The 24,285-nt window shown below is 40.9% G+C and overlaps 2 protein-coding genes across 11 annotated transcripts in view; both read left to right on the forward strand.

Annotated features, from left to right (window-relative positions):
* Positions 1-10,767, forward strand: part of tiam1a (TIAM Rac1 associated GEF 1a) — a 70,374-nt gene extending 59,607 nt beyond the window's left edge. For all 9 annotated transcript variants that reach the window (XM_018691148.2, XM_018691149.2, XM_018691147.2 and 6 more), the window contains 12 exons: positions 2,649-2,873; positions 3,239-3,307; positions 3,423-3,548; positions 3,785-3,893; positions 4,327-4,506; positions 4,665-4,783; positions 4,900-5,008; positions 6,132-6,190; positions 6,597-6,693; positions 7,695-7,782; positions 7,915-8,087; positions 8,225-10,767. In XM_018691148.2, coding sequence (XP_018546664.1) covers positions 2,649-2,873; positions 3,239-3,307; positions 3,423-3,548; positions 3,785-3,893; positions 4,327-4,506; positions 4,665-4,783; positions 4,900-5,008; positions 6,132-6,190; positions 6,597-6,693; positions 7,695-7,782; positions 7,915-8,087; positions 8,225-8,859 — 1,989 coding nt within the window. In that variant the 3' untranslated portion in view covers positions 8,860-10,767. The remainder of the gene's footprint in view (positions 1-2,648; positions 2,874-3,238; positions 3,308-3,422; positions 3,549-3,784; positions 3,894-4,326; positions 4,507-4,664; positions 4,784-4,899; positions 5,009-6,131; positions 6,191-6,596; positions 6,694-7,694; positions 7,783-7,914; positions 8,088-8,224) is intronic.
* A 1,596-nt stretch (positions 10,768-12,363) lies between these two features.
* The window catches only part of grik1a (glutamate receptor, ionotropic, kainate 1a), a 30,841-nt gene continuing 18,919 nt past the window's right edge, over positions 12,364-24,285 (forward strand). The window contains exons 1-4 of one of the 2 annotated variants that reach the window (XM_018691158.2): positions 12,364-12,995; positions 22,080-22,247; positions 22,383-22,640; positions 23,995-24,176. In XM_018691158.2, coding sequence (XP_018546674.1) covers positions 12,854-12,995; positions 22,080-22,247; positions 22,383-22,640; positions 23,995-24,176 — 750 coding nt within the window. In that variant the 5' untranslated portion in view covers positions 12,364-12,853. The remainder of the gene's footprint in view (positions 12,996-22,079; positions 22,248-22,382; positions 22,641-23,994; positions 24,177-24,285) is intronic. The other variant, XM_018691157.2, reaches the window with a different exon arrangement.

Raw genomic sequence — 24,285 nt, forward strand, 5'->3', positions numbered from 1 at the left:
GATTATGTCATGGCACCAGCAGTGCTAAGGTTAGAGGTTATCACACATGAGATTGCACGAACTGCTCTGCAGTGTTCAGATGTTATCATATCACATCATTCTTTTTAACAGCTGGCATATATTACTAGCCAGTGTTCAGTTGTTCAGAAATTTATGATGCAGTTAATAATACAAACATTCCTAATCATAAATTTTATCCTTTTACTCAACATTTATCAACACTTTCAGTATTAATATTAGTTCATTAGCGACGTCACTCCTCTCTTCACTTTGTAATTAGTGGCGATGCTGAAGCATTATGTGGCCATCCATCCTTCTCTAGCTCATCCCTCTGTCACCATCTCCATCTCCTGCTGTCATCTGTCTCTGTCACTGCTCCATCTGTCACTTGGCCGTCACTAATTCCTCTGGCTGTCAAGGGCAAGACCTCACTCATGAGTGGCAAGACTGCTAATGTCATTGCTCTGTTTTTGTGTGTTTAGAAATGCAGTGGCGCAATTACAGTGTAAATTCTATGTTTCTGTTTCCCTGCATCGTTTAGTTTCACAATATCCTGTCTGTTAATGGACAACTGAATATTTATGTTCATTTAATACATTTGGATGTTAGGCACAAAGTCAATAATAGGTTGTGTATGTCTCTTTAAGTGAGACAAATTTGAGGAGTATTAAATTATCAGCAAAGCAGATACCTGGATTTTCTAATATGGCTAAGCAAGGTCACAGAGAAGCTTGCAGGATGTGATCAGATATGTGTATAATTTTACTTAAATTTCATACTTTTATTGTGTGGCAGTTGTGATTCCCTTCAAGTGTCGAGAGGGAGCTTATCTTAACCTGAATTTCAGTATCACCATGTATGCTATATTGTGTGTGTGTGCATGTGGGTCCAGCAATGTTGCGAAACTGGTTTGAATACCACAATGGAAAATTGTGTTTGTCATTGCTGCAGCCCAACCAGAGATGAGCCATGGAATCAACAAAGACAAGCCATGTCCCCAGCTAACCAGCTGTCTGTAAATCAGTCAGCGGAGACTCACAAGCAGGCGCGCTGTCTTATCACAGATTACAATTAATGAACACTTTCACTGACACTGAGAGAACATTTACAGAAGCACTTCTTTGAATAACACTGATGACTGGTTCGTTGACTTAGAAGCATTAATACCATCAAACTAAACGATGGTTGAAAATTGGATTGCTCCTGCTTTTGTTTTGTGCAGATATAGATTTTGGCTCGCATGCACCTGATCACCTGAACACATCATAGTTTCACTGCAGTGACTCACTGAGTTTAGTTGGTGCTATTTTGTGATAGCTTCAGCATCTAAAATATCTCACAGGAAAGGAAACACCTGGTAATTGTCCAGTCTTATTAAATCACGTCGCTCTTAATTTCTCTAAAGTTTTATTTTCTGAATGACAGTTAAATTTGTGGTTTGGATTACTTTTTTGTAAAGGATTAGGTGTGTAGTGTCGGTCATGACTGGAGTAACATTACATGAGACATGGAGAATTAAATCCCTTGCAATTAGTGTTTGGTGTGTGGGCTGAGCTTCATTCACTCCCCCACATTTCAAGGAGATTCATCTCTTTAATTTGTCTGTTTAATCCATTAGCCCTGGCAGAGCAGGGAAAGTAAAAAGATGTAAATGTACATCTCTCTCTTTTTGTCACTGGTTGCATCTCTCAACAGACCTCACAGTCCAAACAGCAACAGCCTGTCTGGACTTGGCTCATAAACAATCGCATCAAACCACAGATTCACCAATGTTTGATATGAATCCAGAGATGGTGGCATTTTTGATCACAAAGTAAATTATTAGGTTGTATTTGCAGACGTTGGAAAGATTAACAATAGTTGTTGATACTGTAGGAATAAGAGTGGTAGTATTGCTGTATTACCGTATTATCAGATTTACTTTAACACATCCAGCCTCTCACTTTTGATGTCACTTTTCCATCTCTGCTGCCCACGCACTTTGTGTTCACCTTCACAGCCTTGGGACTATGAAAGAAACAGTTACATCTGGACAGAACCTCTTGATCCTAACTATTTATGTTCCTGTGTGGGTTTCACTCTGTAATTCTTAAACTGCTGTTGCACAGTACGGAAGATGACGCATTTGAGCCTCACTTTGAAAGTCCACTTTCTTATGATCCTCATCATATCTGAATATGTGTTAGCAGCAGCTAATATTGGTCTGTTAAGCCACAGAGAGGTGGAGGGGAAGTGCCCCTATTTCTTTTTTGTGCTTTTTTAACATTAGGCCTACTACCAGTTTGACTTAGCAGGTCTGCTCATGCTTGGTATTTTTGATACCACGGATGTAGGTGGGTGTTGTTATGGCAGGTTTTGCAAGAATGTGCTGTATGTATCGTTGGTGGTGCACATTTTCCAGATTTTGTTGTATGTATCTGCATATGAGCATTATTAATATTGGGTGTGTGTTTGTGTGTGATATACTTGTAAGGGAGCCTCTGTTGTATTACCATTTATCCTTACAGCAGCTCTTAGGAGAAAGGATATTTTTAAACATGTCAAAAACACACTAATAGCAGCCTTCTCAGACATAAAATGACCCTTTTACAATTCCTAAAAATGCTTAGAATATGACACATCCTGTTTCTTTATCTCTTTCTGTTCAGAGTACGGAGCAGGTCACTGCTTTCTGCCGCAGTCTCCATGACATGAATCCCCTGGAGTGCCCAATGTCATGTTCCTCATCGTCGTCTTCATCATCCCTCTCGCCAAGCCCCGTGTCAGCTTTACCGCCCACAGCAGGAACTGCCACCCAGAGACAGCTCTCCCATGCAGACAAACTTCGCAAGGTCATCAATGAACTGGTGGAGACAGAGAAGACTTACGTCAAGGTGGAGTGTTTAATTTGTATAAGACAATCTTAATATTAATACCTACTGAGTTAACCCTGCACATATGAATCTGTTTAATGACAGATCTCATTCTCGTCACTGTTCTGCTTAAACTATGCTCAGTTATTGTTATAAGGGAGTGTCACAATCGCCATCAGCAGCTATGCAGAATGTTGACATACTTCTCACGTCATGGTGGGATATGTTTATACCTGTGCGAGCTGATTTCTTTCTGTTATTTAAAATCCTCAGTAATGACTCTACATTAAACAGCCTTCACATCAAAGCCCATACATGCCCTGCCTCATTCCTCCCTGAACATCTGATCACAGACTGATGTTGTTCTTGTTCTGTGCCTTTTTCAGGACCTGCGCTGCCTAATAGAGTGCTACTTGACACCTTTGCAGAAAGAGAGCTTCCTCACACAGGATGAGGTACTTTCTACCTGATCTTTATGATCCAAGAAATAAAAAATGAATTGTTGTCAACATATACAGCCTAAGCATAGAGAATGCTCCAAAGCTAATAGAAGTGTCATGTTTGTTGTAGCTGGACGTTTTGTTCGGTAACCTCGGGGAGATGGTGGAGTTCCAGGTGGAGTTTCTCCGGACGCTGGAAGATGGAATCAGACTGGTGCCAGATCTGGACAGACTGGAAAGGGTAGAGCAATTTAAGGTAAGGGGTGGGGGGGGGTCATCATTACTTACTTACTCCCACTAGGTTCTGCTGTTTAGAACTGGCTTTTACTTTGATAATGCCTTATAATGTGATAAAACACTTTGTTCTCTTTGACTCTAAGTGGATCAAACACGATAGAGACATCTGCTTATTTGCCTAACCGTTACTCAGATGTTCAGTTCCCTTGATTAAAAGCAAACATACGAGGTTGCGATGTTAATCTGCTTCCACAGAAAGTGCTGTTCTCTTTGGGTGGTTCATTTCTGTATTACGCCGATCGCTTCAAGATCTACAGCGCCTTCTGCGCCAGCCACACCAAGGTCCCAAAGGTCCTGGCCAAAGGTAAAAACATGCAAACATTCCTGACTGGCATCAAGCAACGCAGCCACCACTTATTTGTCTGATTAGTTTTACAGTGATTTATTTCTCTCTACCATCAGTGGCTTGTGATTGCTAAAGGGCAAGTGTAGTAGAGGAAGCATCTTGTTTTAGTCACATGCCTTGCGGTAATGAAGGCAAGCTGCAACTAGAATCAGCACACAGTGAGTGATAAAACTTGAGACTGACAGCGTGTGATCATGCTGTCCAGACACATCTGGAAGTTCAGTCGAGGTCTGCCTCTGCTGCCACAGTCACTATCATGAGAGACACTTTAATAGCCACCGGTTTATTTGATAGCTTTTACAATGGCTCGTCTTTCTGATGCAGCATCTCTTTCGGTGTTTCCTTGCCCTCTGCACAAAACGAATGAATACTCCTATTTCTGCTCCTCCAGCAAAGACTGACCCGGACTTCAAGGCTTTCCTTGCTGAGAGGAACCCCAGACAGCAACATTCATCCACCCTGGAGTCTTACCTGATCAAACCCATCCAAAGGGTCCTGAAGTACCCACTGCTGCTGCGGGAGCTTTACTCTCTCACTGACCCTGACAGTGAAGAGCACTACCACCTGGATGGTAAGGCAGTCAGAGTCTTTTTATCACTCAGATGCTGCAACATTTAAGTGCAGAGAAACAATATGATGATCTAAGCTTCAGACAGAACTATAATCAATAAGGATACAAGACAGCATGATGATTAGGATTTGGAGATGATGAATGTTTGTTTTCTTCAGTTGCAATGAAGGCCATGAACAAGGTGGCGAGTCACATCAACGAAATGCAAAAGCTTCATGAGGAGTACGGAGCTGTTTTCGACCAACTCATCAATGAGCAGACTGCAGACAAAAAAGAGGTAAACATTACGATAATGCCTGTTTATATTCAAGGTTATCCATCATGAATCCAGTAAGTTATTTACTGATTGAAATGTATATTTTACAATCTGTTTTATTACCTCTTATTTCTCAGGTGGCTGACCTCTCCATGGGGGATCTTTTGTTACATTCCACAGTGGTGTGGATCAACCCACCAGCCTCTTTGGTCAAGAGCAAGAAGGATCCTGATCTGGCTGCTTTTGGTGAGGATTAGTTTGTTTTCAGATGACAGTGTGGAAGTGATTCTAGCCTAGTGTTGCCTTTCTTTATACAGACATTTCTTAGATTTGGATCAGCTAGATTGTACATTCAGAACAGTGTTATTCACACATATAGCACTGGGTTTACTGAGCTACATCCAGTTCAGTCAAATTCAACAGGAATAAAGGTCAAATATATTGCTTCACAGTTGGATTTGGTTGCATTCCAGCTTGTAAACTGTCTACTTGGTGCACATTTTAAGTTGGGATGAGTTCCGCAGTCTTATTTTCAAGTCAAACTCTTCAGTGTGAATATTTACAAAACCGTGAAAAGCTTTGTTGCATCTTTATGCACAGGAATTGGTCAAAATGTTATATAACTTCTCAAATCCTGTTACATCTGCAGGATTTCAGATGGACAGATGATCTGTAAAGCACTCAATCCCTTGTATTAAATACTAAAACAGTGTAAACACCTAAACAAATATTTTCCATAACCTTTACAGGAGATATGCAGTAACACTTTTCTCACCAGTTCTACTGTATGATAAATACTGCACTATATCCTGACACTCACGGGCACATGGCACTTAGCCTCTCACATTATGCTGTGATCTTTAGATGGTGAAAAAATAGACTAGGTAAGAGGAAAATGCAGTCAGGCATATTACATGAGGAATTTGCATTATTTCTTACTCTTTATATGAAGTGCAGCGTGCCATCCTCACACTGGTGGGATCACATGAAATTCTCACACATCCAGAAGTGCCCTCTGTCTTTAACATTCTACTCAACTCAGACACTTTTGGTGATAAATATTACATCTACATGGGAGAGGGGCTCTTCCCTGACAAGGTGATCGTGAGTGGACATGGTTGCTCTGAGCATGCAATGTCGTGACTTCGGCCCGTTTTCATGTTTTGTGCTGCCGACACAGAATGCCAGTAGTTTGAGGCTACTTTTCCACGAAAGCTGCAACTAAAAGCATCCATTGACATGCTGCATTAAGCTGTCACCATTGTAAATTGGGTACTGCAATGTCTTTTGATATATGCAATGAATGAATCCAGCCCTCCCTAATGGTTTCTTTCATTCTCCTCTTCATCTCTGCCTTGCCCTCATTTAGTGTTCAAAACAGCAGTTGTGTTTGTCTACAAAGACTGCTCCAAGCACAGGAAAAAAATAGTAAGTAATATTTTTCTCATTTTGTGTTGATTAACTCCAGTTTGAGACACACTATGTTGGAGGGTGCATTGTGCATATTGGGACTCTTTGTTTCTTCTGAAGTGCTTTTTTAATGACCTCTCTCTCTCTTTTAAACTTTTGGATGACATATTCACAAAGAAATTAAGGTTAATATTTTCTATCATGGAACAATGGACTGAGTTATTGAACGTCAGAGAAGTTACTGGCAATAGAACAGACCAAAGAGACTGTATATACACACTTTACTGTTCCCTCAGTACAACACAGCAGATAGTAATGTCTGTTAAACTGCCCGTCTGTCACTGCACTCTTGCGCTCTCTGCTGTCATGTTGATGTATTGCAGCCATTATGTATTTGATTTCCACCGTGCTCTATCTTTTCCAGGGTGGATCTCACCGCGTGTCTGTGAGCGATGACAAGGATCCTTTCCGTTTCCGTCACATGATTGCAACAGACTCTCTGCAAGTCCGTGCCCTTGCAAGTAGGTCTATTCAAATACAGTTACATACAGTAAAGGTCATTTTTAATCTTGCATTCCATTTCTTCAAGGTAAAATGGGCACTTTGAAGAACTGGCCTCTCAGAGAAGACGCTAGAATTGCTGCTGGGGTCAGTGACCCGTGTTATTGACCTGTGTGACAACAACACATAAAAGTATATACTATTTTTGTACTGTATTTATAAAATACAGTGCAAAAATAAGTGGGCTAAGTCAACTTATTCAGCTGGTTCTTACTTGCCCATCTTTTTAAAATGTAGTGAGTAAAAAGGGGAAACATAATTGAAATACACGACCTGTACAATCAAATTCCATCAGAAAACATGTTAATCTGGTGATTAATCTAAAATATGCACTGGACAAAAGATTTAATGTCTAGACAAAACTCTTTGAGGCAGCATGTGGAGACTTGAGGCCTCAATTCACATTGTCAGTCTGTCAGATGTCTCTTTAATGACAGTCTGTTCAGTGGGGAAACTTATGAGGGGATTTTGGATTTTTCCATGTGCTTCAGATTGTGCTCAGTCTGTCTTATTAGTCAAATTTAATGTATCCTCACGAGGGAGAAATTATGTCATTCTTTAGAAATAAATGTATTTTGAATTTTTATGTTGAGGTCATGGCAAAGATGATTTTTATGTGAGAGAGTCTGTCTTTGATGACCCAATAAATTCAGACAGCACCTTCACAAGCTCTAAAGCCCACTAAGTGTTGCTGCCTTTCTCTCCCACAGAAAATAAATGATAACCTTTATAAACAACACAGATAAATACCTATTAGTAGATCTACATGCGGTATTTCTGGCACCCTGTCTCTGTCCTAGATGAACCTTAAATCACCCTCTGGCAATTCAGCTCAAGTATGATCATTTATCTGCCTAATGGCCTGTTGTTAAAGGGAAAGAAATTGATGACTGAAATTAACTGTGGTTTTATAAATGTAGCTCACCTCTCTCTCTCCCCTGCTCGTCTCTCCCTCTCTCAGACTCTGAGGGTACAGCAGTGTGTGAGATAGTTCACACAAGATCTGAGTCTGAAGGAAGACCAGAGAGAACTTTCCAGTTGTGCTGCAAGTAAGATGTGTTTTCAAAAACTGTGCATATATTTTCAAAATCTGTGAATTGAGTGTTTACGTCAACAACAAAAAACATGTCTTATATATTATTTTTATTTAAGTTCTTGTGTTTTTTTTGTCTGATTTGCAGTTCCCCAGATAGTAAGAAGGACTTCCTGAAAGCAGTCCACTCCATCCTTAGGGAGAAGCAGCGTCGCCAGCTTCTTAAGACTGAGTCTCTGCCACCCAACCAGCAGTACGTCCCATTCGGGGGCAAACGCCTGTGTGCCCTCAAAGGGGCACGGCCCACCATGAACAGAGCAGGTGACATTATATCTTTTAGTTTACAGGAATTGCAATATACTGTTGGAACCAAAGGACCAACACGGCACGCCAATAACAAAGATACAAACAGTGTTTGTATATGACATTACCACAATAAAATAATCTTTTGTGTTTAGCTTCAGCTCCGTCTCGAACGCTGGCCCGCAGGAAGCTGGTGAGGAACCGCTTCACCATTGATACCGACCTGGTTTTCCATGGCAACAACAACAACAGCAACGATCCTGACCCCTCTCACCACCCTTCCTACCCTTCCTCCTGCTCACCGCTGTTCCAGCATGCCCTCCTCCAAACCCACAAACCTCAAGGAGAGGACACGGACCGTTGGGTGGAGGAGCAGTTCGACCTGGGCTGCTATGAAGACCAGGGAGAGGGCATTGACGTGGGGCAGGTGAAGGAGACAGACATTTTAAGTGACGACGACGAGTACTGCAAGTCAGTGCGTGCTGCATCTGCGGAGCCGGCCGACCTGGAGGGGAAGATGGAAGGACTCGACCTAGAGGGTGGAGAGACAAGGAGCCACAACCTGAACAGACGGGCAGAGGCTAGAAGTGAGATCATACAGGGTGTGAAGCAGGAGTCCGTAGACTCCTTCACCTCATGCGGCGTCTCTCTGTCCCACTGTGCGACCCCGACTTTAAAGCTCGCTCCATTGAAACAGTGTGCCGTGGAGGGGGCCACAAACAATGACCATGACGTCATCTGGGTGCGACGGGACGACTTTGCTAACGGGTGCAACAGTGACGTCTTCTGAATTCATAACAGACCATGAGATGAAGACAGGAGACAAATGGTGGTTTCTTTCACTTTTCACTTCTTACATAAAGTAAAAGTAGAAGAAAATGGGGGATAGAGTGGATACAAGCTTTAAATATGTAGAAGGTGAAGGAAAACACTTGTATAGAAGGTATTAAACCTCAGCCAGTCCTCCCTGTGTGACTATACAACCCTCTTCTTCCCACCTCACCTGTATCTCGCCCATTCAGACAATCCTAAAGTACTGAAACACCAAGTGAGAAAGGAAAAAAAAATGGTACTCTGCTTCATTTGAGACCTAGAGCTTCTCATCCCGAGCTGCTTAAAAGTGAACTAGAGAAGAGAGAATACAGAGTCCTCACTGTCTTGGACATACACCCAGGCATTACACACACCTGTGGAATTGTACGTGAACGTATGAACAAGACAGCACTGCATGTACACGCAAATAAAGCAAGCAAACGTGTGTGTGTTTGTACACTGTAAGTGCATATAGTACACAGAAGCACAGACACAGAGACTCTAGGCAGCTACTGTACCACGCACACATTGTACTGAAGAGACATCATCACTGAACTGTGACCTTCTGGCCAAAAATGTCTATTTTTCAACACAGGAATGTGGGTGTTATATTTTTTCTGACTCTGAAACTGTGTTTGTATTTTCAACACTCAAGGGCTGCGTGTTACCGAACTTCTCTTCAGGGGCTTTTGGCTTAATGACTGCTGTGTAAAAGGTGGTGAGATCCAACTAGCTTTATTGTGCTTTTTATTGTTTTAAATTAATATCAGCTGCACATCTGTGTATAGTCAGGGGTACAGTAGAGTGCCGTTAACCTCTTGTATAAAAATGTTTTGAAGCTCACTTTTGTCTCTTAGAATTTCCTTTTAAAAAAATAGTTTGGACAACAGATAGTCTACCAAGTCTTTATTTAATTATTGCCTTTTAACTGTAATTTTTAATGTTTACACCACATTCAGCTGTCCAGTGTTACAAACCACCTTTTGTGTGTTTGGTGCCAGAAGCAGGCTTTATATGAGAGCCAGCACTTGTGTCCTTCACATGAATGTCCAGTCTTTACTTTTTTTTTGTTGCTTACATAATTTGACATTGTTACTTTGATAACCAAGTCATTAAGGTCATCGATATACTGGATCCCTTTTTTCCTCCAGAGGCCATACTCTCCTCCATGCTCCATGTCCTTGATAAATAGCTTAATATTTCCTACAACAATCCTGTTTTACTTGAATTTTCTTTGTTCTTTTGAAAACTGGTATCCAACACAGCCAGGGTTAGTGACTGTACTGTAACTCCAAGGAGAGGAGCAATCATGCAGTCGTCCTCTGACCGATTCAGACATCTTCTCCTGCTCCCTCCGGCTCCTTTGACCTTTTATCGTGTCAAAAAGCATCACAGCTGCAAAGAAACTGGCCGAGACAGATTTCACTCCCTGCTGGATTTCCACCACCTCACCCCTCCTGCCTTTATTCCCCTATCCACCAGGCTGTGCTGTTTCACTGTATGTCATCACAACACACTCTTGCTGAGATCAACACAGTCATCGCACCTTAATGGATGTATTGAACATGCACTTAATAACCAACTGTGGAAGGGTGTGTGTGGAGGAGGGGGGGATCTGCGAGTTCAGTGAGTGTGGAGGGAGTTAATACACTTTGGATGTTCTTATTATTGTGTTTTTATTATGACGCTGGTCTCGTAGATTTTAGCTTACCGGGTGATGACGCCCAGTAAGGACGTTCAGACTGTGAGGTACAATCACCTGGCCTTGGAGGCAAATCCTGTGAGAACCCCCTTTGACTCCTCCCTTTGTACTAAAACTGTGTTCGTACATTAAAAACTGTGGAGTATTATCATTTTTATGTCCAAAATAAATTTTCTAAATTTAGTTTTGTGTGAAAGGGATCATTATTTTTCATTTTTACTGGTGTGACAAAAACCTCTCTTTCTCTGCAACATTGATATGAAGCTTAATGACCAACTTTTCTCGCTCAGAGCAAGACCTAGCATTTTTATTATCATCATAGGAGGTTATGATGATAGTAAAAGCACACAGAGGTTATTGCAAGATCACATTCAGCTGATCAAATAAAAATAATGATTGATGCCAGACCGTTTTGCAGATTCAGTTTCAGTCTGCAAATGTATTGTGTGGGATTTAAAGTGTAGAAAAGATTAAATAAAGGATCTAAAGCTCTCTTGATGGATTACTGAACAAATATTCACAGTTTTAAAGAGGGGAGGGGGGGTTTATTCAGTGAAAGTATAGGATGGTATAAAGTAAAAAATCCAAAAAATCTGAAAAAATGTCTTTGAAAAATTCAATTTTTCTGACCAGACTGGACCCATACTGCAGATAGTCCTGTTCTCCCATGTCCATAAAGTAAATTACCAAACACATTTGTTTCTGACTATTCTGTAATTCAGTAAGTAGTCCTATTTCTGCAGCACTAGCAGACATTTACATGTATGGCATTTAACAGACACTCTCTGCTCAGTATTCATATCAGGCTTGTGTGGTGTTAGGATTGTTGCCCAAGGACTCCTTCTGGAGAGGCTGGATGGTCATTTTCTGAGTTAATTAAGTTTGTCTATAGGCTGTTTGTCAGAGGTCCAGGTTGAGTTGGCAGGTTTTCTCAGATCACTTGGCTCCCAGCTTTGAGAGAATTCACAAACATTGCGATAAACAAAATGTCAATTCTGACATTTGATGTGGATTTTGCTTGAGGAGAGCAAGACTCTGTGATCTCTGGCAGCAGGAATCTTTGCCTTTCTCCAAATGTCACAACATTAAATAAAAGTCTGGAGCAACAAACTACACAAAGTTTTTGATTCATTGGTGAATGCGCTGCACTAACCAGCAGTTTTATAACACTCCAGTGACTAAACATGGATAGAATAATGAAAATACAGTGTTCACTCAGGTCTCTGTGCTGTGATGATGTTAACATATTTTAGGTGGGTGGTTTTAGAGCTCATCGTGTAACTCCATTCATATTATTTCAAAATGTATTTCCATGTCGTGCAGCTGTTATTTGAACTGTCTCTCAGGAGTCCTGGGACTGGATGGGAGGGCATCCAGCGGGTCAGTGAGATAAAGACCTCGTTTGTCTGCAGTGAGAGATAATCTGGCATCTGCCCTGTAACCTGAAGATTATTCTCCTCTCATCAGGACCGGTGGAGAGAACCACTGCCAATCCATCTGCTCCTTAATCCAAACCAAGTGGAGCCAAACTAACTAGAGACAACCAGAATTGGACCGCGGGTATTTTCAGTGTAAAAGCCGATGTGTCAATTTTTTTTTTTTTTTTTTTTTAAAGGGACCCATCATTTGGAGACTTTATTAGCTAATATATATACTTGAAAGGGGATAGCAAGCTTTCCCGCAGTATAAATCTCTGGTCTGGGTGGAGGAAAACACGTCAAAAATAGTTTGTGTGATTACAAATGACGAACAGCTGTAACCTTAGCCAACTACCTGTAAGCCACGTGATCCCACACAGGACACAAACACGTCGCGATAGTAGAATAATGAGCACGTAAAGCGTCGGTTTTCACAATTTGACGACGACCAGGTACAGGCCGGTACTTAGGTAGGTTTTATTTTGAAAAATCATAGCGGAAGTTGATTTAATTTCGGCGTACTTGTCATTGAATCCTCGCGCTCACTCCTCTTTTCAAGCTCTGTCAACCTGGAGGCGCGTGAACAAGTAGTAAAAGTGGACGCGTTGACTCCGGCTGACTTTTTTGCTGCCTGTTTTAATTTAGAAAATATGACTTGGATTTCGGACTTGGACCCATGTTTTTGTAAACGCTCATCATTCTTTGTTTGTTGTTTTGTTTTTGTTTTGTTTTTTTTTGGTGCGACGAAGTGATGCAGAGTGTTAAGAATCGAATTGGGGAATAAAACTTAAAAAAAAAAAAAACAGCTCGCGCGCCGGCTGGCATGGCACGTCAGGTGTTTCGGCGTTTTGATGGAGGTCGTCTCTTTCCGTCATGGTGACAGTGTTCGCGGTGAGTTAGGCTGGAGCACTATGGAGGAAAGAAAGAGACTTTTCTTCTACCTTCTCGTCGCGGCGCAGCTCTGCCTGAGCTCAACACAAGTCCTCAGAATCGGTAAGCGCAACAGCTGTTTACACACCGTGATGCCGGTGTTTCCCTGAGTGTGACCAGTGCATATGAGTGTATTCATTGTCGACAGAGATAGGGGAGCATCTTACCTGTGTAACTTCAGACAAAATTGGAAATTACTACATCCTCATCTCATGTCTTGTCTGTGGTTTTTGTGACTTAACTTTGCCTTTTCCTCCGCCATGTCCCATTTCATGTCATCATTTTCCTGAGTTTTTTTTATTTATTATCAACGGCAGTTTAAGCTTTGTATCTAAGAAAAAGTGATTATGGGATTACGTGTTCTTACTATTATCTAAGAGGTTACACTGTCAGTGAGGTTGTCAGTACAGAGTCAACGATAATCTGCAACAAAGGACAAATTCACCTCACTCCCCACCGGAGACAAAATGTCAGTTGCAGCTTCAGCCAAGGTGTCTGCACCTGCCACATCTCAGCCTTCAGTCTTTCATAAAAAGAAAATATCTCTAAAATAGTCAGAAGTGAAATAAAATCTGTGGTGAATCCACAGTAAAAACACACCTTTATTAATTAATCACCTTGAACAGAAAATATCTTGTTGGTAATGATCAATATGTTGTTTTCTTCTTTAAAAAAATGCTCTTGAAAAAGGGAAAGTTTTTAGATTTCTGACTCTAAATCATCTTGGGAACTTCCATCATACTTTGCCATCAGGGAAAATGTTTGAAGCTCAGTCCTCATCAAATATCTCTGAAAGTATCTTTTAAATCATTCAAATTTCCATCTCATTTCAAGGACTACATATGCTTATCACTACTCACACCCAGACACACAGGCAGGTGAAAGTAATAGATTATTGATTGCTCTTCTTGTGTACTCCTCTGGCCACCAGAGACTCCTGTTGGGGCATTTTCATTCGAAAATATGTCCTCCTCCCCCCCAGCAGCTGATCTTCACAAATACTGAAACCTATCCATCACTGAGATGGATGTAATGTAATGTAGGCTGTGAGGGCGATGTAATCATCCTCGGTCCTGCTGTCATGGGTCGTGTAGTGGTGTTAAGAGGAGTGAGAGAACTTCACCTAGACTTGATTAGACAGGAGGAGGTTGATGAGCACTGTGGGCTGTGTTCATTATCTGAGCATCTCACTTTCAGGTTTTGAATCAGACCAGAGCCGAACACTAATATGTGGTTCTAATTGACTGAATAAATTGAGAATTGGTGTCACTACCACCTGTTCTTAACTTGGAGCACTATTGGCTATAAAAGGGAGCGTTGCATACTGGTACTGGTCCAGGATCAGATAACATATAAAGCAACATTTTATAAAGCTAGGGATATATAGAGATATTTAAAATGCACACAATTTTATTAATCTTCTTTTTAACAGTAGCTATCTTAGGTTTGCATTTTTGGTTAGAGTTTCTAATGTTGTGACAATAATGTATCTGATAATGAATCCATCCACTACTTACAATACAACAATTAAACATATTTACGCAGTGTTCAATTGCAGTGTTTTACAAAGCAAAATTAAACCATTAAAGAATTTGAGGTCCCAGGTTGTGAGTCCACTTCAGTGAAAGGTGAACCTTTTGACAGTGGGGCAGCCAGGGAACATCCCCTTCAGACGTACTTTAAGTTGTAATTTGTGTCTGATATAGTTTCTATCCTGGATTTATAAATATAAGTAATTTTTGTGTCAAAGATTTAAGTACTGGACACAAGATAAGAAATCCAACCTCAGTATCCAATCACTCTTCAGTAGCCCACTGGGACACAAAGTCTCAAATTCTCAAATTTACGGTCCACACCGAGAACCCCCCCACCCCAAGTAGGTGAATGTGAAAACAGCCTTATACTGTCAAACACTGCACATACATCATTCTGCACAGTGAAGGTCAGACGTGAAGTAACAATAAATAAAACACATTTGAGTGGAGCTTTGAAGAGCTCGCTAAGAGGACATGGTTACCTTGGACTTCAGAAGGTGCGCACCAGCCTAATGGCATCAGCACTTAACTGTCTGCTTATTACTGATTTGAAGTGTTATCACTGTCACTGTTATATTGTGTGACTCGTACTGTAAAGAGAGCCGTGTTAATAAAATGTAAGCATTAGACGAGCCATTAACAACAACTCGCACACAAGAGCTGCGATAAGGTAAAATCCTGTCCTTTTGTAAACTGGTAACCATGAAATGTACAAAATAAAGTGCTTTGTTATCTTTATAACATCTTGATGCAAACTCGCCCATTTTATAGATCTTTTTTATTAAATTTTTTTAGCTTGGACAGCATTAGTTCATTTTATCTGCTGAAGTCCACAGTTGCTCATGCAGACGTCTTCTGATGTGGAGTGTAGCTCTGGGTCACACATTAATATTCAGGACCACTCAAGACCAATGCTTGGTCATGCTTTGATAGCTCAGCTCAGACCCTTGAACAACACACGAGTGCCAAAATTCACACAACTCTAAAAGGTTTACATACATAGACACTAACAGCGTCTGTGTTTGTGTGCATGTGCATCTGTGCAGAGTGAAGAACTGCAAAGTTTGGCCTCAGGTGTCGCTTTCTGTTCACTAAAGGGTCGCTTGATGACTGTGTGTATTTCTGCCTGTAGTTTTATCCTCATGTTTTAAACTCTAAACTGTTTATAATTCCAAAACCCCTTTAGAGTTCATGCATGTCCTTGGCATCACTGTACAGCAGAGCTAATACTGTGGAGTTTCATTTTGCATGTTTCTCTCACCCTTAGTCCCTATCACAGTTAAATTGATGAGGTTTCAAACAAATAAGAAGAAAGCCTCTGTTTTTGTCTTTAGAATTTCATATTTCAAACACAGTAAGACAGTCCTGGATGGGGCCTCCCTTTGCTCGAATGTTCATGTCTCCCGTTCTACCACATCACAAACTGGACTGCTGGACTCAGATCTGGTGAATAGGGAGGCCATTGAAGTATACTGAGCTCATTATCAAGCTGGAGGCAGCCATTAGAAGACTGTAAACTCTGGCCATAAAGGGAAGCACATGGTCAGCAACAATACTCAGCGAGGCTGTGGCATTCAAACCATGATTGATTGGTTTTGAGGGGCCTGAAGTGTGCCAAGAAAAACATTCCCCACGCCATTACACCACCTGCAGCAGCCTGGACTGTTGACACAAGGCAGGTTGGGTCCATTCATGCTGTGGATGCCAAATTCTGACCCCACCATCTGCGTGCCTCAGCAGAAATCCAGATTCACCAGATTTTTCCAGTCTTTAACTGTCCAGTTTTGGTGAGCCTGTGCTCCATTGGTTTGAAAGCTTGGAGTGTCCTCTTGAGGACTGTGTTTTGTGAATGACAACATTTAATGTAGCAGCAGAAAGTGAAGCGGAGGAAGAGCTAAATTGCATATTTTCCTACAAATTGTAAATGCAAATGTAAATCTATTAACACAGACATATGAAAAATATGTACTGCGCTCTCTGAACATCGAGGAGTTAAATCGAGTTGCTTAAGTTCTGCTGGAGTTGTAACCTGCATTTATAAAAAGGGTACCTGCTTAATTTTATTCATTAATTCCTTTCTCTCCCACAGCCATTAGGCCATTAGGAAAACGAATGAATCTCTCCTCAGCCAAATTGAGAGAGTTTTGGAAAGTTGGCCTCACTTCTGTCAAAGATATATACACAGATACACTGTGGAATTGGCTGCCTCAGTAGTGTGATCATTTATCACGCTGGCACAAACCCAGGACTTCTGGTTGTGAGGATTGACAGGGAGCTGTAGTTTGTGTCATGGAACAGCATCAATAACATTGGTGTTCATTTGTATGTATCGATTCTGTGGTCTCATGAGGCTTTTCTTGTGATCTGCAGATTGAGTTAAGGATTGGCCAGTGAGATAGAGTCTCTTCTGTCGGTCCCTTTCTTTGTCTGATTTAGTGGCACCTGTGTCTCTGTGATGTCTGAGCAAAAAAATAAAATAAAATGAATGAATTTGAAACCTGAGGGAGACTAAAGAGCCTGAGAGGAAGCTATGGTCTTCTGCCAGGATGATTGCGATTGTAATGCATACTGCTTTCGTGGCACAAAACAAAACCAGTGCCAAAATGACAAACTACAGCTAAAAAAAACATTCACTTTTTTTGCTTTTACTGAAGTGATAATGCAAAATAAGAGTCATGTCCTTTACTATTAAGGTGGTATAAATGTGTCAAAATCCTAATTATCTTGTCTGATGACTTTACTCCAAGTCCTTAAGGTGCCCTTTTGGAGTTATATTCACTTATTTCTGTCTGTGCCTGTCTCTGCTTTTCTTTTTTCTCCTCTGTTTCTACATCCTTGGCTGCATTTTTTCCCTGTTTGCCAATTTTTGCGTCTCCCTTGTTTTGTTGTCAAGAAGGAAACATTCCCCTGTTTTTTCTCCAACCAGAATGACAGGGTGCAGTGACGTGTGTTGTCATTTAGTTTGACACCTGAGACCCTTATTTTATTTTACCCTCCCAGATGCATTTCCACCTGCCTGCAGCTACAACACCTCTCCAAAGTGCGCAGCGGTCCTCGTTTTCAGATACGGATAACGGCAGTAGTTTCTGGAGAAAGGAGAACTCTCTTACCAATCCAGCTCAGTGATCTTTCAGAGCTGCTAGAAAGATCCACATTTGTACTGAGTGGCAGTTTGATGTGCAGCTGTCCTCCACTGAAATGAAATACTCCATTAAAGATGACTTGAGCGTGGTGTGCTTTATGGTGATCACCGTCTTATCAGAGTCTAATGTGGAAGGATTTTTTTTTGTCTTTTTTCCCCTAAAACTTAGTTCCTTCTGTGTTGAAGGTGTGAACACCAGTAGAGCATGCTGGTACAATAATTAGGATTTAAAGCTCTGCATGCTTTTTGTGTGGAGCTCTCATAGTTATAATGATGAGAAGGCAACGTGAGACAACATCAGATTAAAAAACTCAGAGCATCAAAGTCCCCTCTGTACACATCTTGTATCCAGATTGTAATCTGGTAATCTCTATGCAAACAGCATGTTAGCACATGTTGTTATTGGCAAGTCAAAAATCCTTCTCAAAAATGAGAAATAGAGAATCTTCTGTTGGTTCACTTCATCAAAACACAAGATGGTAAAATCCTGTGTTGGTCTCTGGTCTGTGATCAGCCTCCCCCATCTCTCCTGGACCTTCTAATGAAGAAGAAATGCCATAACACATTGTTAAATAACCCAAATTTTATACAAATATTAATCACCACCAAGGCAAAAACTTTTTATGTTTACGCTCTTCCTCAATTTGACCATAATGAGTTGTCCTGTGTTTTAAGCAGCCTCGGTGCATCCTGAGTGTGCTTGTATTTTATGCAGATCAAATCTACCTGCACACCCCAGACGCATGTTAAAAGGCATTTATGGAGTCCTGTGGGCCCTCTGAAACTTTTAACACCCATTTATGCTGTCTTGTAGACCTGATGGATGTGTGTTCCTGAGGTAAATTATTCCTCATTATTTGGGTGCAAATGAATGCTTTCAGTGCTCCGAGGTACATTCATTCATTTGCAAGGAAAAAAAACACTTTGTTTAAAGAACAAAATGTTTTTTTTAGAACTACAGCGGTCACAACCCACAGTACAGTTCAAGCTGCTCTGCAAGAGGGGATGATGCATGACTAATGTAAAATATAATTACTTGTAATTAAATAGTTAAGTGAAGGATGAGAGATTCTCCACATCACACACACACACCAACAATCCCAGTCTCCCCAGTGGGTTGAAGAGATTGATCAGGACTGCATGACAGGATGGCACGTAGCTCAGATTTGTTCCATCAGCATTTTGTTTTATGTTTTCCTCCCACAGCAGCAGGCAGATAAACCTCTCAACCGTCCGTTGCACTGTACAACATATCCACATTTTTACGGCCTAGTTTTCTTCCTGCTAGAGCCATGTGCTCGGCAATCATTGTAATTGTAGAAGGACTGGTAAATGGACTGCGTTTATATATAGCACTTTTCTAGTCTTAACGACCACTCAAAGCACTTTACAGTATGAGTCACATTCATGCACTGATTCATATGTTCCATACATTAATGTAGATCTTGATGTGCACAACGCTTCTCTACACACACACACACACACACCAATCAAACTAATGCTACATTACAGTTTTATATCTTGCCCAGTGTGCTGATTGCGGGAGCTGGGGATTGAACCACCAACCTTCCGTTTGGTGGCCGGTCCGCTGTACCTCCTGAGTCACAGCTGCCCCCACAGGCCATCAACATAAATTACAATTTGATGTTAATGGACTAATTGTTCTTGATTATAATTACTATTAAGCTGCTGTTTCATTAGCAAGGGTTTATTTGTGACCAGGACATCGTGTGTGAGTGCCTGTATCTGTTTTCTCTGTGTGTATATGTGCGTGTGTGATGTAAACAAATTAATATCCCTAAAGCATGTAAAGCTTTACAGATACTTAATTTTCTGGGAGTGACATGTATCAGCCACTCATTATGACTGACAGACATTTATGTTGGTACATAACATGGCATATGAAGCTCCCCAGGCTCCTACAGTGCATGTGCAGTATTCGACCAGTAGTTGTTATTAAGTGTATAAAGGTCCCCTTCTCCCCTGCCTCCCATTATAGTGTCTTCTTACATGGAAGAAACAATCAACCAAATTGAATTGATTATCCACCTGATGTGATGGCCCAGTAATTAAATCCCAATAATGCCTCAAACAGTTATACCAGATCTTTATCACTGCCTGTTTGTGGAAATTAAAAACTGGATTGTACTTTGAAAGAACAGTTACAGTAATACAAACAGTGAACCACCCTACAGTGTCCCTTCAGGGTTCAGGTGCTTAGATAACAGTGCAGATCCAGTGAATTAATGTGCAGTATAGTACATTTTAGCTATGTTATGAGCCATACCTGTTGATTAATGACGCGTGTGTACTTGTGCTTGAATCATTGCACTTGTAGAAAGATTATGTTAACATACAGAAGATTACTATAACCTGTCTCACTCATAAATGTCTGTGCACGTATGTTAAAAAGCCTGCTTTTAGGTGTTGTCTTAGTTTATGTGCAGAGGGGGTGTATGCTGTCTTTTGCTGCATCATGCTTTATTTATCATACACACAGTACATCTGGACTAGAGTCAGAATTAGAGTAAATGAATTCAGTGTTACACAGCTGTCGTTGCACTTCTGGGCAAAGCAAACAATCCGACTGGTGAAGTCACTGTTATCATTTGTGAATTGTGATGCAGCTGCGACAAAAGCAAGATAGGAAACATTTTACTAGACTGCACAAATAGTACAACCGACAGAACAAACCTGTCTGTGTCAAGCTGAGGAAACTACCCTTAAAAGTGTAGCTGCAAGGATAACAATTACTTGTCCATTTAATATGTTCTTTTGCCCCTGTCTTTACTGATGTGACTTGACTCGTTTCTCAAAAGCCTTTTTTGGACCTTCACAAGAAGCTCTGAAAGCCTTTTTATTTCCTGCCCTTTCACACTGCAGGAGCAATTATGCTACTTCCATTTCGTCTCGCCTTTGCATCCACACTTCACATCTTTTGCACTCGGATGACAGGATGTTGATGAGGAGTTTCGGGGCAATTTCAGAAGTCTGTACGAACAGCATTGTTTCTTCAAAGCCTGCTGACAGCCGGTCCATGTAACAAGTTGTGTGTGTGTGTGTGTGTGTGTGTGGCCTTGGGTCCTCAAAGTGTAAAAAGGGAGAGTGGTGGAAGAGCAGCCACCTTTGAATCTGTATGAATTTCTCCCCTCTTCAAGAAAACAAAGTGTTTAGAATATACTCCATGCCTTGGAGAAAAATTTGGATTGTTCATCTTCGAGCACTTAATATTCATCTTCATTTTGCATGGGAAATCCAAATTAATTCTCTGCTCATAGAATATTGAAGCTGGAGGCATTGAAACTACAAATATTATTTTTTATTGTGGACATAACGTATTTATAGCTTTGTTTATGACAGGGAGATTTGGTTTGCATAAAAGGAACTGCCTGAAATGACCCTCATTAAGTCAGGCTGCAGAGAGTGTTTGGTGTAATTTTAGATTGTGCAGACAGTTGCGCCTTTTTATACAACAAATATAACTGTTGTCGACCTTGTCTGGCTCATCCAGACTGATCTATGTAACTGTTTCTATTTTATCCATGTCTGGCCTCTGGGAATGGTATGAAGAAACCTTTTGTCCACTGCAGTGTTAAAGAGTGCCTCATTAGAAAATGGCACCTGCAGATAACATCCACAGCATGAACTCCATTCACTTCAGCAGTTCACTGAGCCTGTGACGTTTACTCCTCTGTCAGTAATTTCCTGTATTTGATAAAAATAAATTCATCAGTACAGGTTGTTTTGTGCAGAGTACATTCAGCAGTAGGATGGTAATAAGTGTGTGTGTGCGTGTGTGTGTGTGTGTGTCTTGTTTTGAACTTGCCTGGATCCAGCAACCACTTATTGATTCAAAGTCCAATAATAGGGAGACATAATTACAAATTCCACTAATTAAAACATTTTCCATTTCCACATTAATCGTTCAGTCGCTCTCAGTCATTTTTCACAGTGCTCTTAAAATCTGGTGTCTATCAGCCTTTTAAAACACTTCATGTTCTTCTATTTCCATTAACTTCTATTCGTTCCTATTTAAGTTTTTCTACTGAAACATAATACTTTTATGTCCCCATCATTTATGGGTCTTAAGATCATGAATTATCCATATCCATTTTAATGTATCTCAGTACAGGACACCATTTCTAAGTACAAAGTTTGTGCGTATTACTGCAAAATACTTTGGAAGCCCTCAAAAAGACATATCATTAGTGACCAGTGAAAATGTAACAACCTTGCTTTCAGATTGACGGTCTTGCATTGTTAAGTTTATGTAGTTTTTGAGAGGCGTTCTTTTAACCAAAGGTGGCAGAATTTCCCAACCCACACAGGAGCACAGAATCCATCAAGATCTGTTGTCACCAAGACTGCTGCAGTTAGAGTGTTCCTGCACATTTGTAATTATGGTTATTATTAAATCTTTCTTCTGATTTCAGCTTGGTCTTTGTGTTTCTCCTCCATCTCTCTGTGCAGGTGGTATTTTTGAGACCCGGGAAAGTGAGTTAGTGAGCATGGACGAGCTGGCGTTCAAGTTTGCTGTAAATAACATAAATCGCAACAAGACCCTGATTCCCAACACCACTCTCACCTACGACATTCAGAGGATCAACCTCTTTGATGGCTTTGAGGCTTCCAGGAGAGGTACGGTGTGGTATTTATAAGCAAGAGTTAATGTTATTTAAGTTATTTCCATAGAAAGTAAACCTGGTTTGCAATTTTAAGCCACACAAACCTGTGCTCAACAACCATCTGTTGTCTGTTGTTCCTTACCACCAGTGTGTGACCAGCTAGCTCTCGGGGTGGTTGCCGTGTTCGGCCCCTCTCACAGCTCCTCGGTCAGCGCCGTTCAGTCCATCTGCAACGCCCTGGAAGTCCCCCACATCCAGACCCGCTGGAAACACCCGTCAGTGGACAACAAGGACACCTTCTTCATCAACCTGTACCCTGAGTACACCGCCATCGCCAGGGCCATCCTCGATGTGGTCACTTTCTTCAAATGGAGGAAGCTGACAGTGGTCTATGAGGACAGCACAGGTAAGACCTGTTGTTTTTAGGCCATTGTGACTTTAAAAGCAGGCTCACGGATTCTGCCATTCATTAAAAGGCACATAATGGAAGGCTCACTCAATTTAATTAACGTTTTATGTGAAACTAAAAGCACATTTGCAGAAACAAAGTAGTATCAAACTAAGCTACAGCATTATATGGTTGGGTGATATTAATTTGACAAACCTACCAGATGTATTGCAGTGTATGTACTATTTTTGCTTTCAGAGAAAAAACAAACTTTGAGGCAGAAAAACATCACTAATGTGGATATGAGCTTATCAGAGCTTATTTCATGCTGCTGCAACAGAACAGTTAAGCTCAGAAATCTGTCACTTAATCTGTAATGTTGGTCTTTAAGACCAGGAAAACACTATATCTGTTTTATTAGCGGTAACAAAAATCCTAGGAACAAATTTGTCTCATAATATCACATCAATATTCTAATGATGTTTCACATAGCTCTACACCTGAATATGGATTTGTAAAAGGTTTTTTCTTTTTTTAAAAATCACTCTCTCTGAATATCTATAATGATAATTTGCTGAAGGCTGCATTTTAGTAATGATTTTATTTCCCCGTGCTTTACTGGATGTCAGCCATAACACTGCATGACATTTGAAGTGAAGAATCGACAGGGAGAAGAGGTTAAAAGTGCCGGTTTGTGTTTTCTGGACCTTACAACATATTCATATGTCACGGTCATAATTACTCACCAAATGCAATTCCGCCGTCTATCACGGTCACCTTCCTCATGCTGGCCAGTGAACCCAATCTGTTACAGGGCACCAGTCCATCATATCAAACAGCTGCCAGTGTTCCTGTCCTCTGACTTCAAACTGCGGAGAGCCAAACCACGACAGTGATGGCCTCAAATCCAGCGGTGTCCCATATAAAGACCATGTCCACGACCCAGAGAATATTAAATGCCACTGCTGAAATGTCATAGTTTATAGATTTTTTTTTTTAGACTTTTATTTTCAATAAGAATTTATTTTTCTGAAATGTCACGCAGACACACACCAGCACAATTCCACACTGTTGTGCACACACATATAGGACACAAGGATGTGAGATTTGTGTACAGGATAAGAAAACGATGTAAGAAGTTAAGAAAGAAGTTGGGCAGCAGGGTGATCACATTCCTCAGTTTAAGGTCCAAATCCCTACGACAGCTAACACATGCCTTTCTGAAGTGTCCTTGAGCAAGGCAATGAACCTCTGCAGTGGTATCCTGTACCTGATCTTCATCTGCTCTGTAACCTTTTGGAGGGCAGGAGAGAAAACAAATGTCTGAGACGGGATAAATAAATGGATAAAGCTCTGACTTGCTGTTTTGCAGGTCTGATGCGGATGCAGGAGTTGATCAAAGCCCCGGCAAAGTTCAACCTGAAGATCAAGATCCGCCAGCTCACACCGGGCAACCAAGATGCCCGTCCGCTGCTTAAGGAACTGAAGAAAGACAAGGAGTTTTTTATCATCTTTGACTGCTCCTATCGCATGGCTGCGGAGCTCCTTAAACAGGTTTGTACAGGAATTTATCAAAGTATCTTTTCATTAGTGTGTTCCCTTGTTCCACAGATTTTACAACGCATTTATAAGTCCTTTGGGGAAAACACATTTGATGATTCTT

This window comes from Lates calcarifer, linkage group LG20 (assembly GCF_001640805.2).
Source record: "Lates calcarifer isolate ASB-BC8 linkage group LG20, TLL_Latcal_v3, whole genome shotgun sequence".
Lineage (NCBI taxonomy): Eukaryota > Metazoa > Chordata > Actinopteri > Centropomidae > Lates > Lates calcarifer.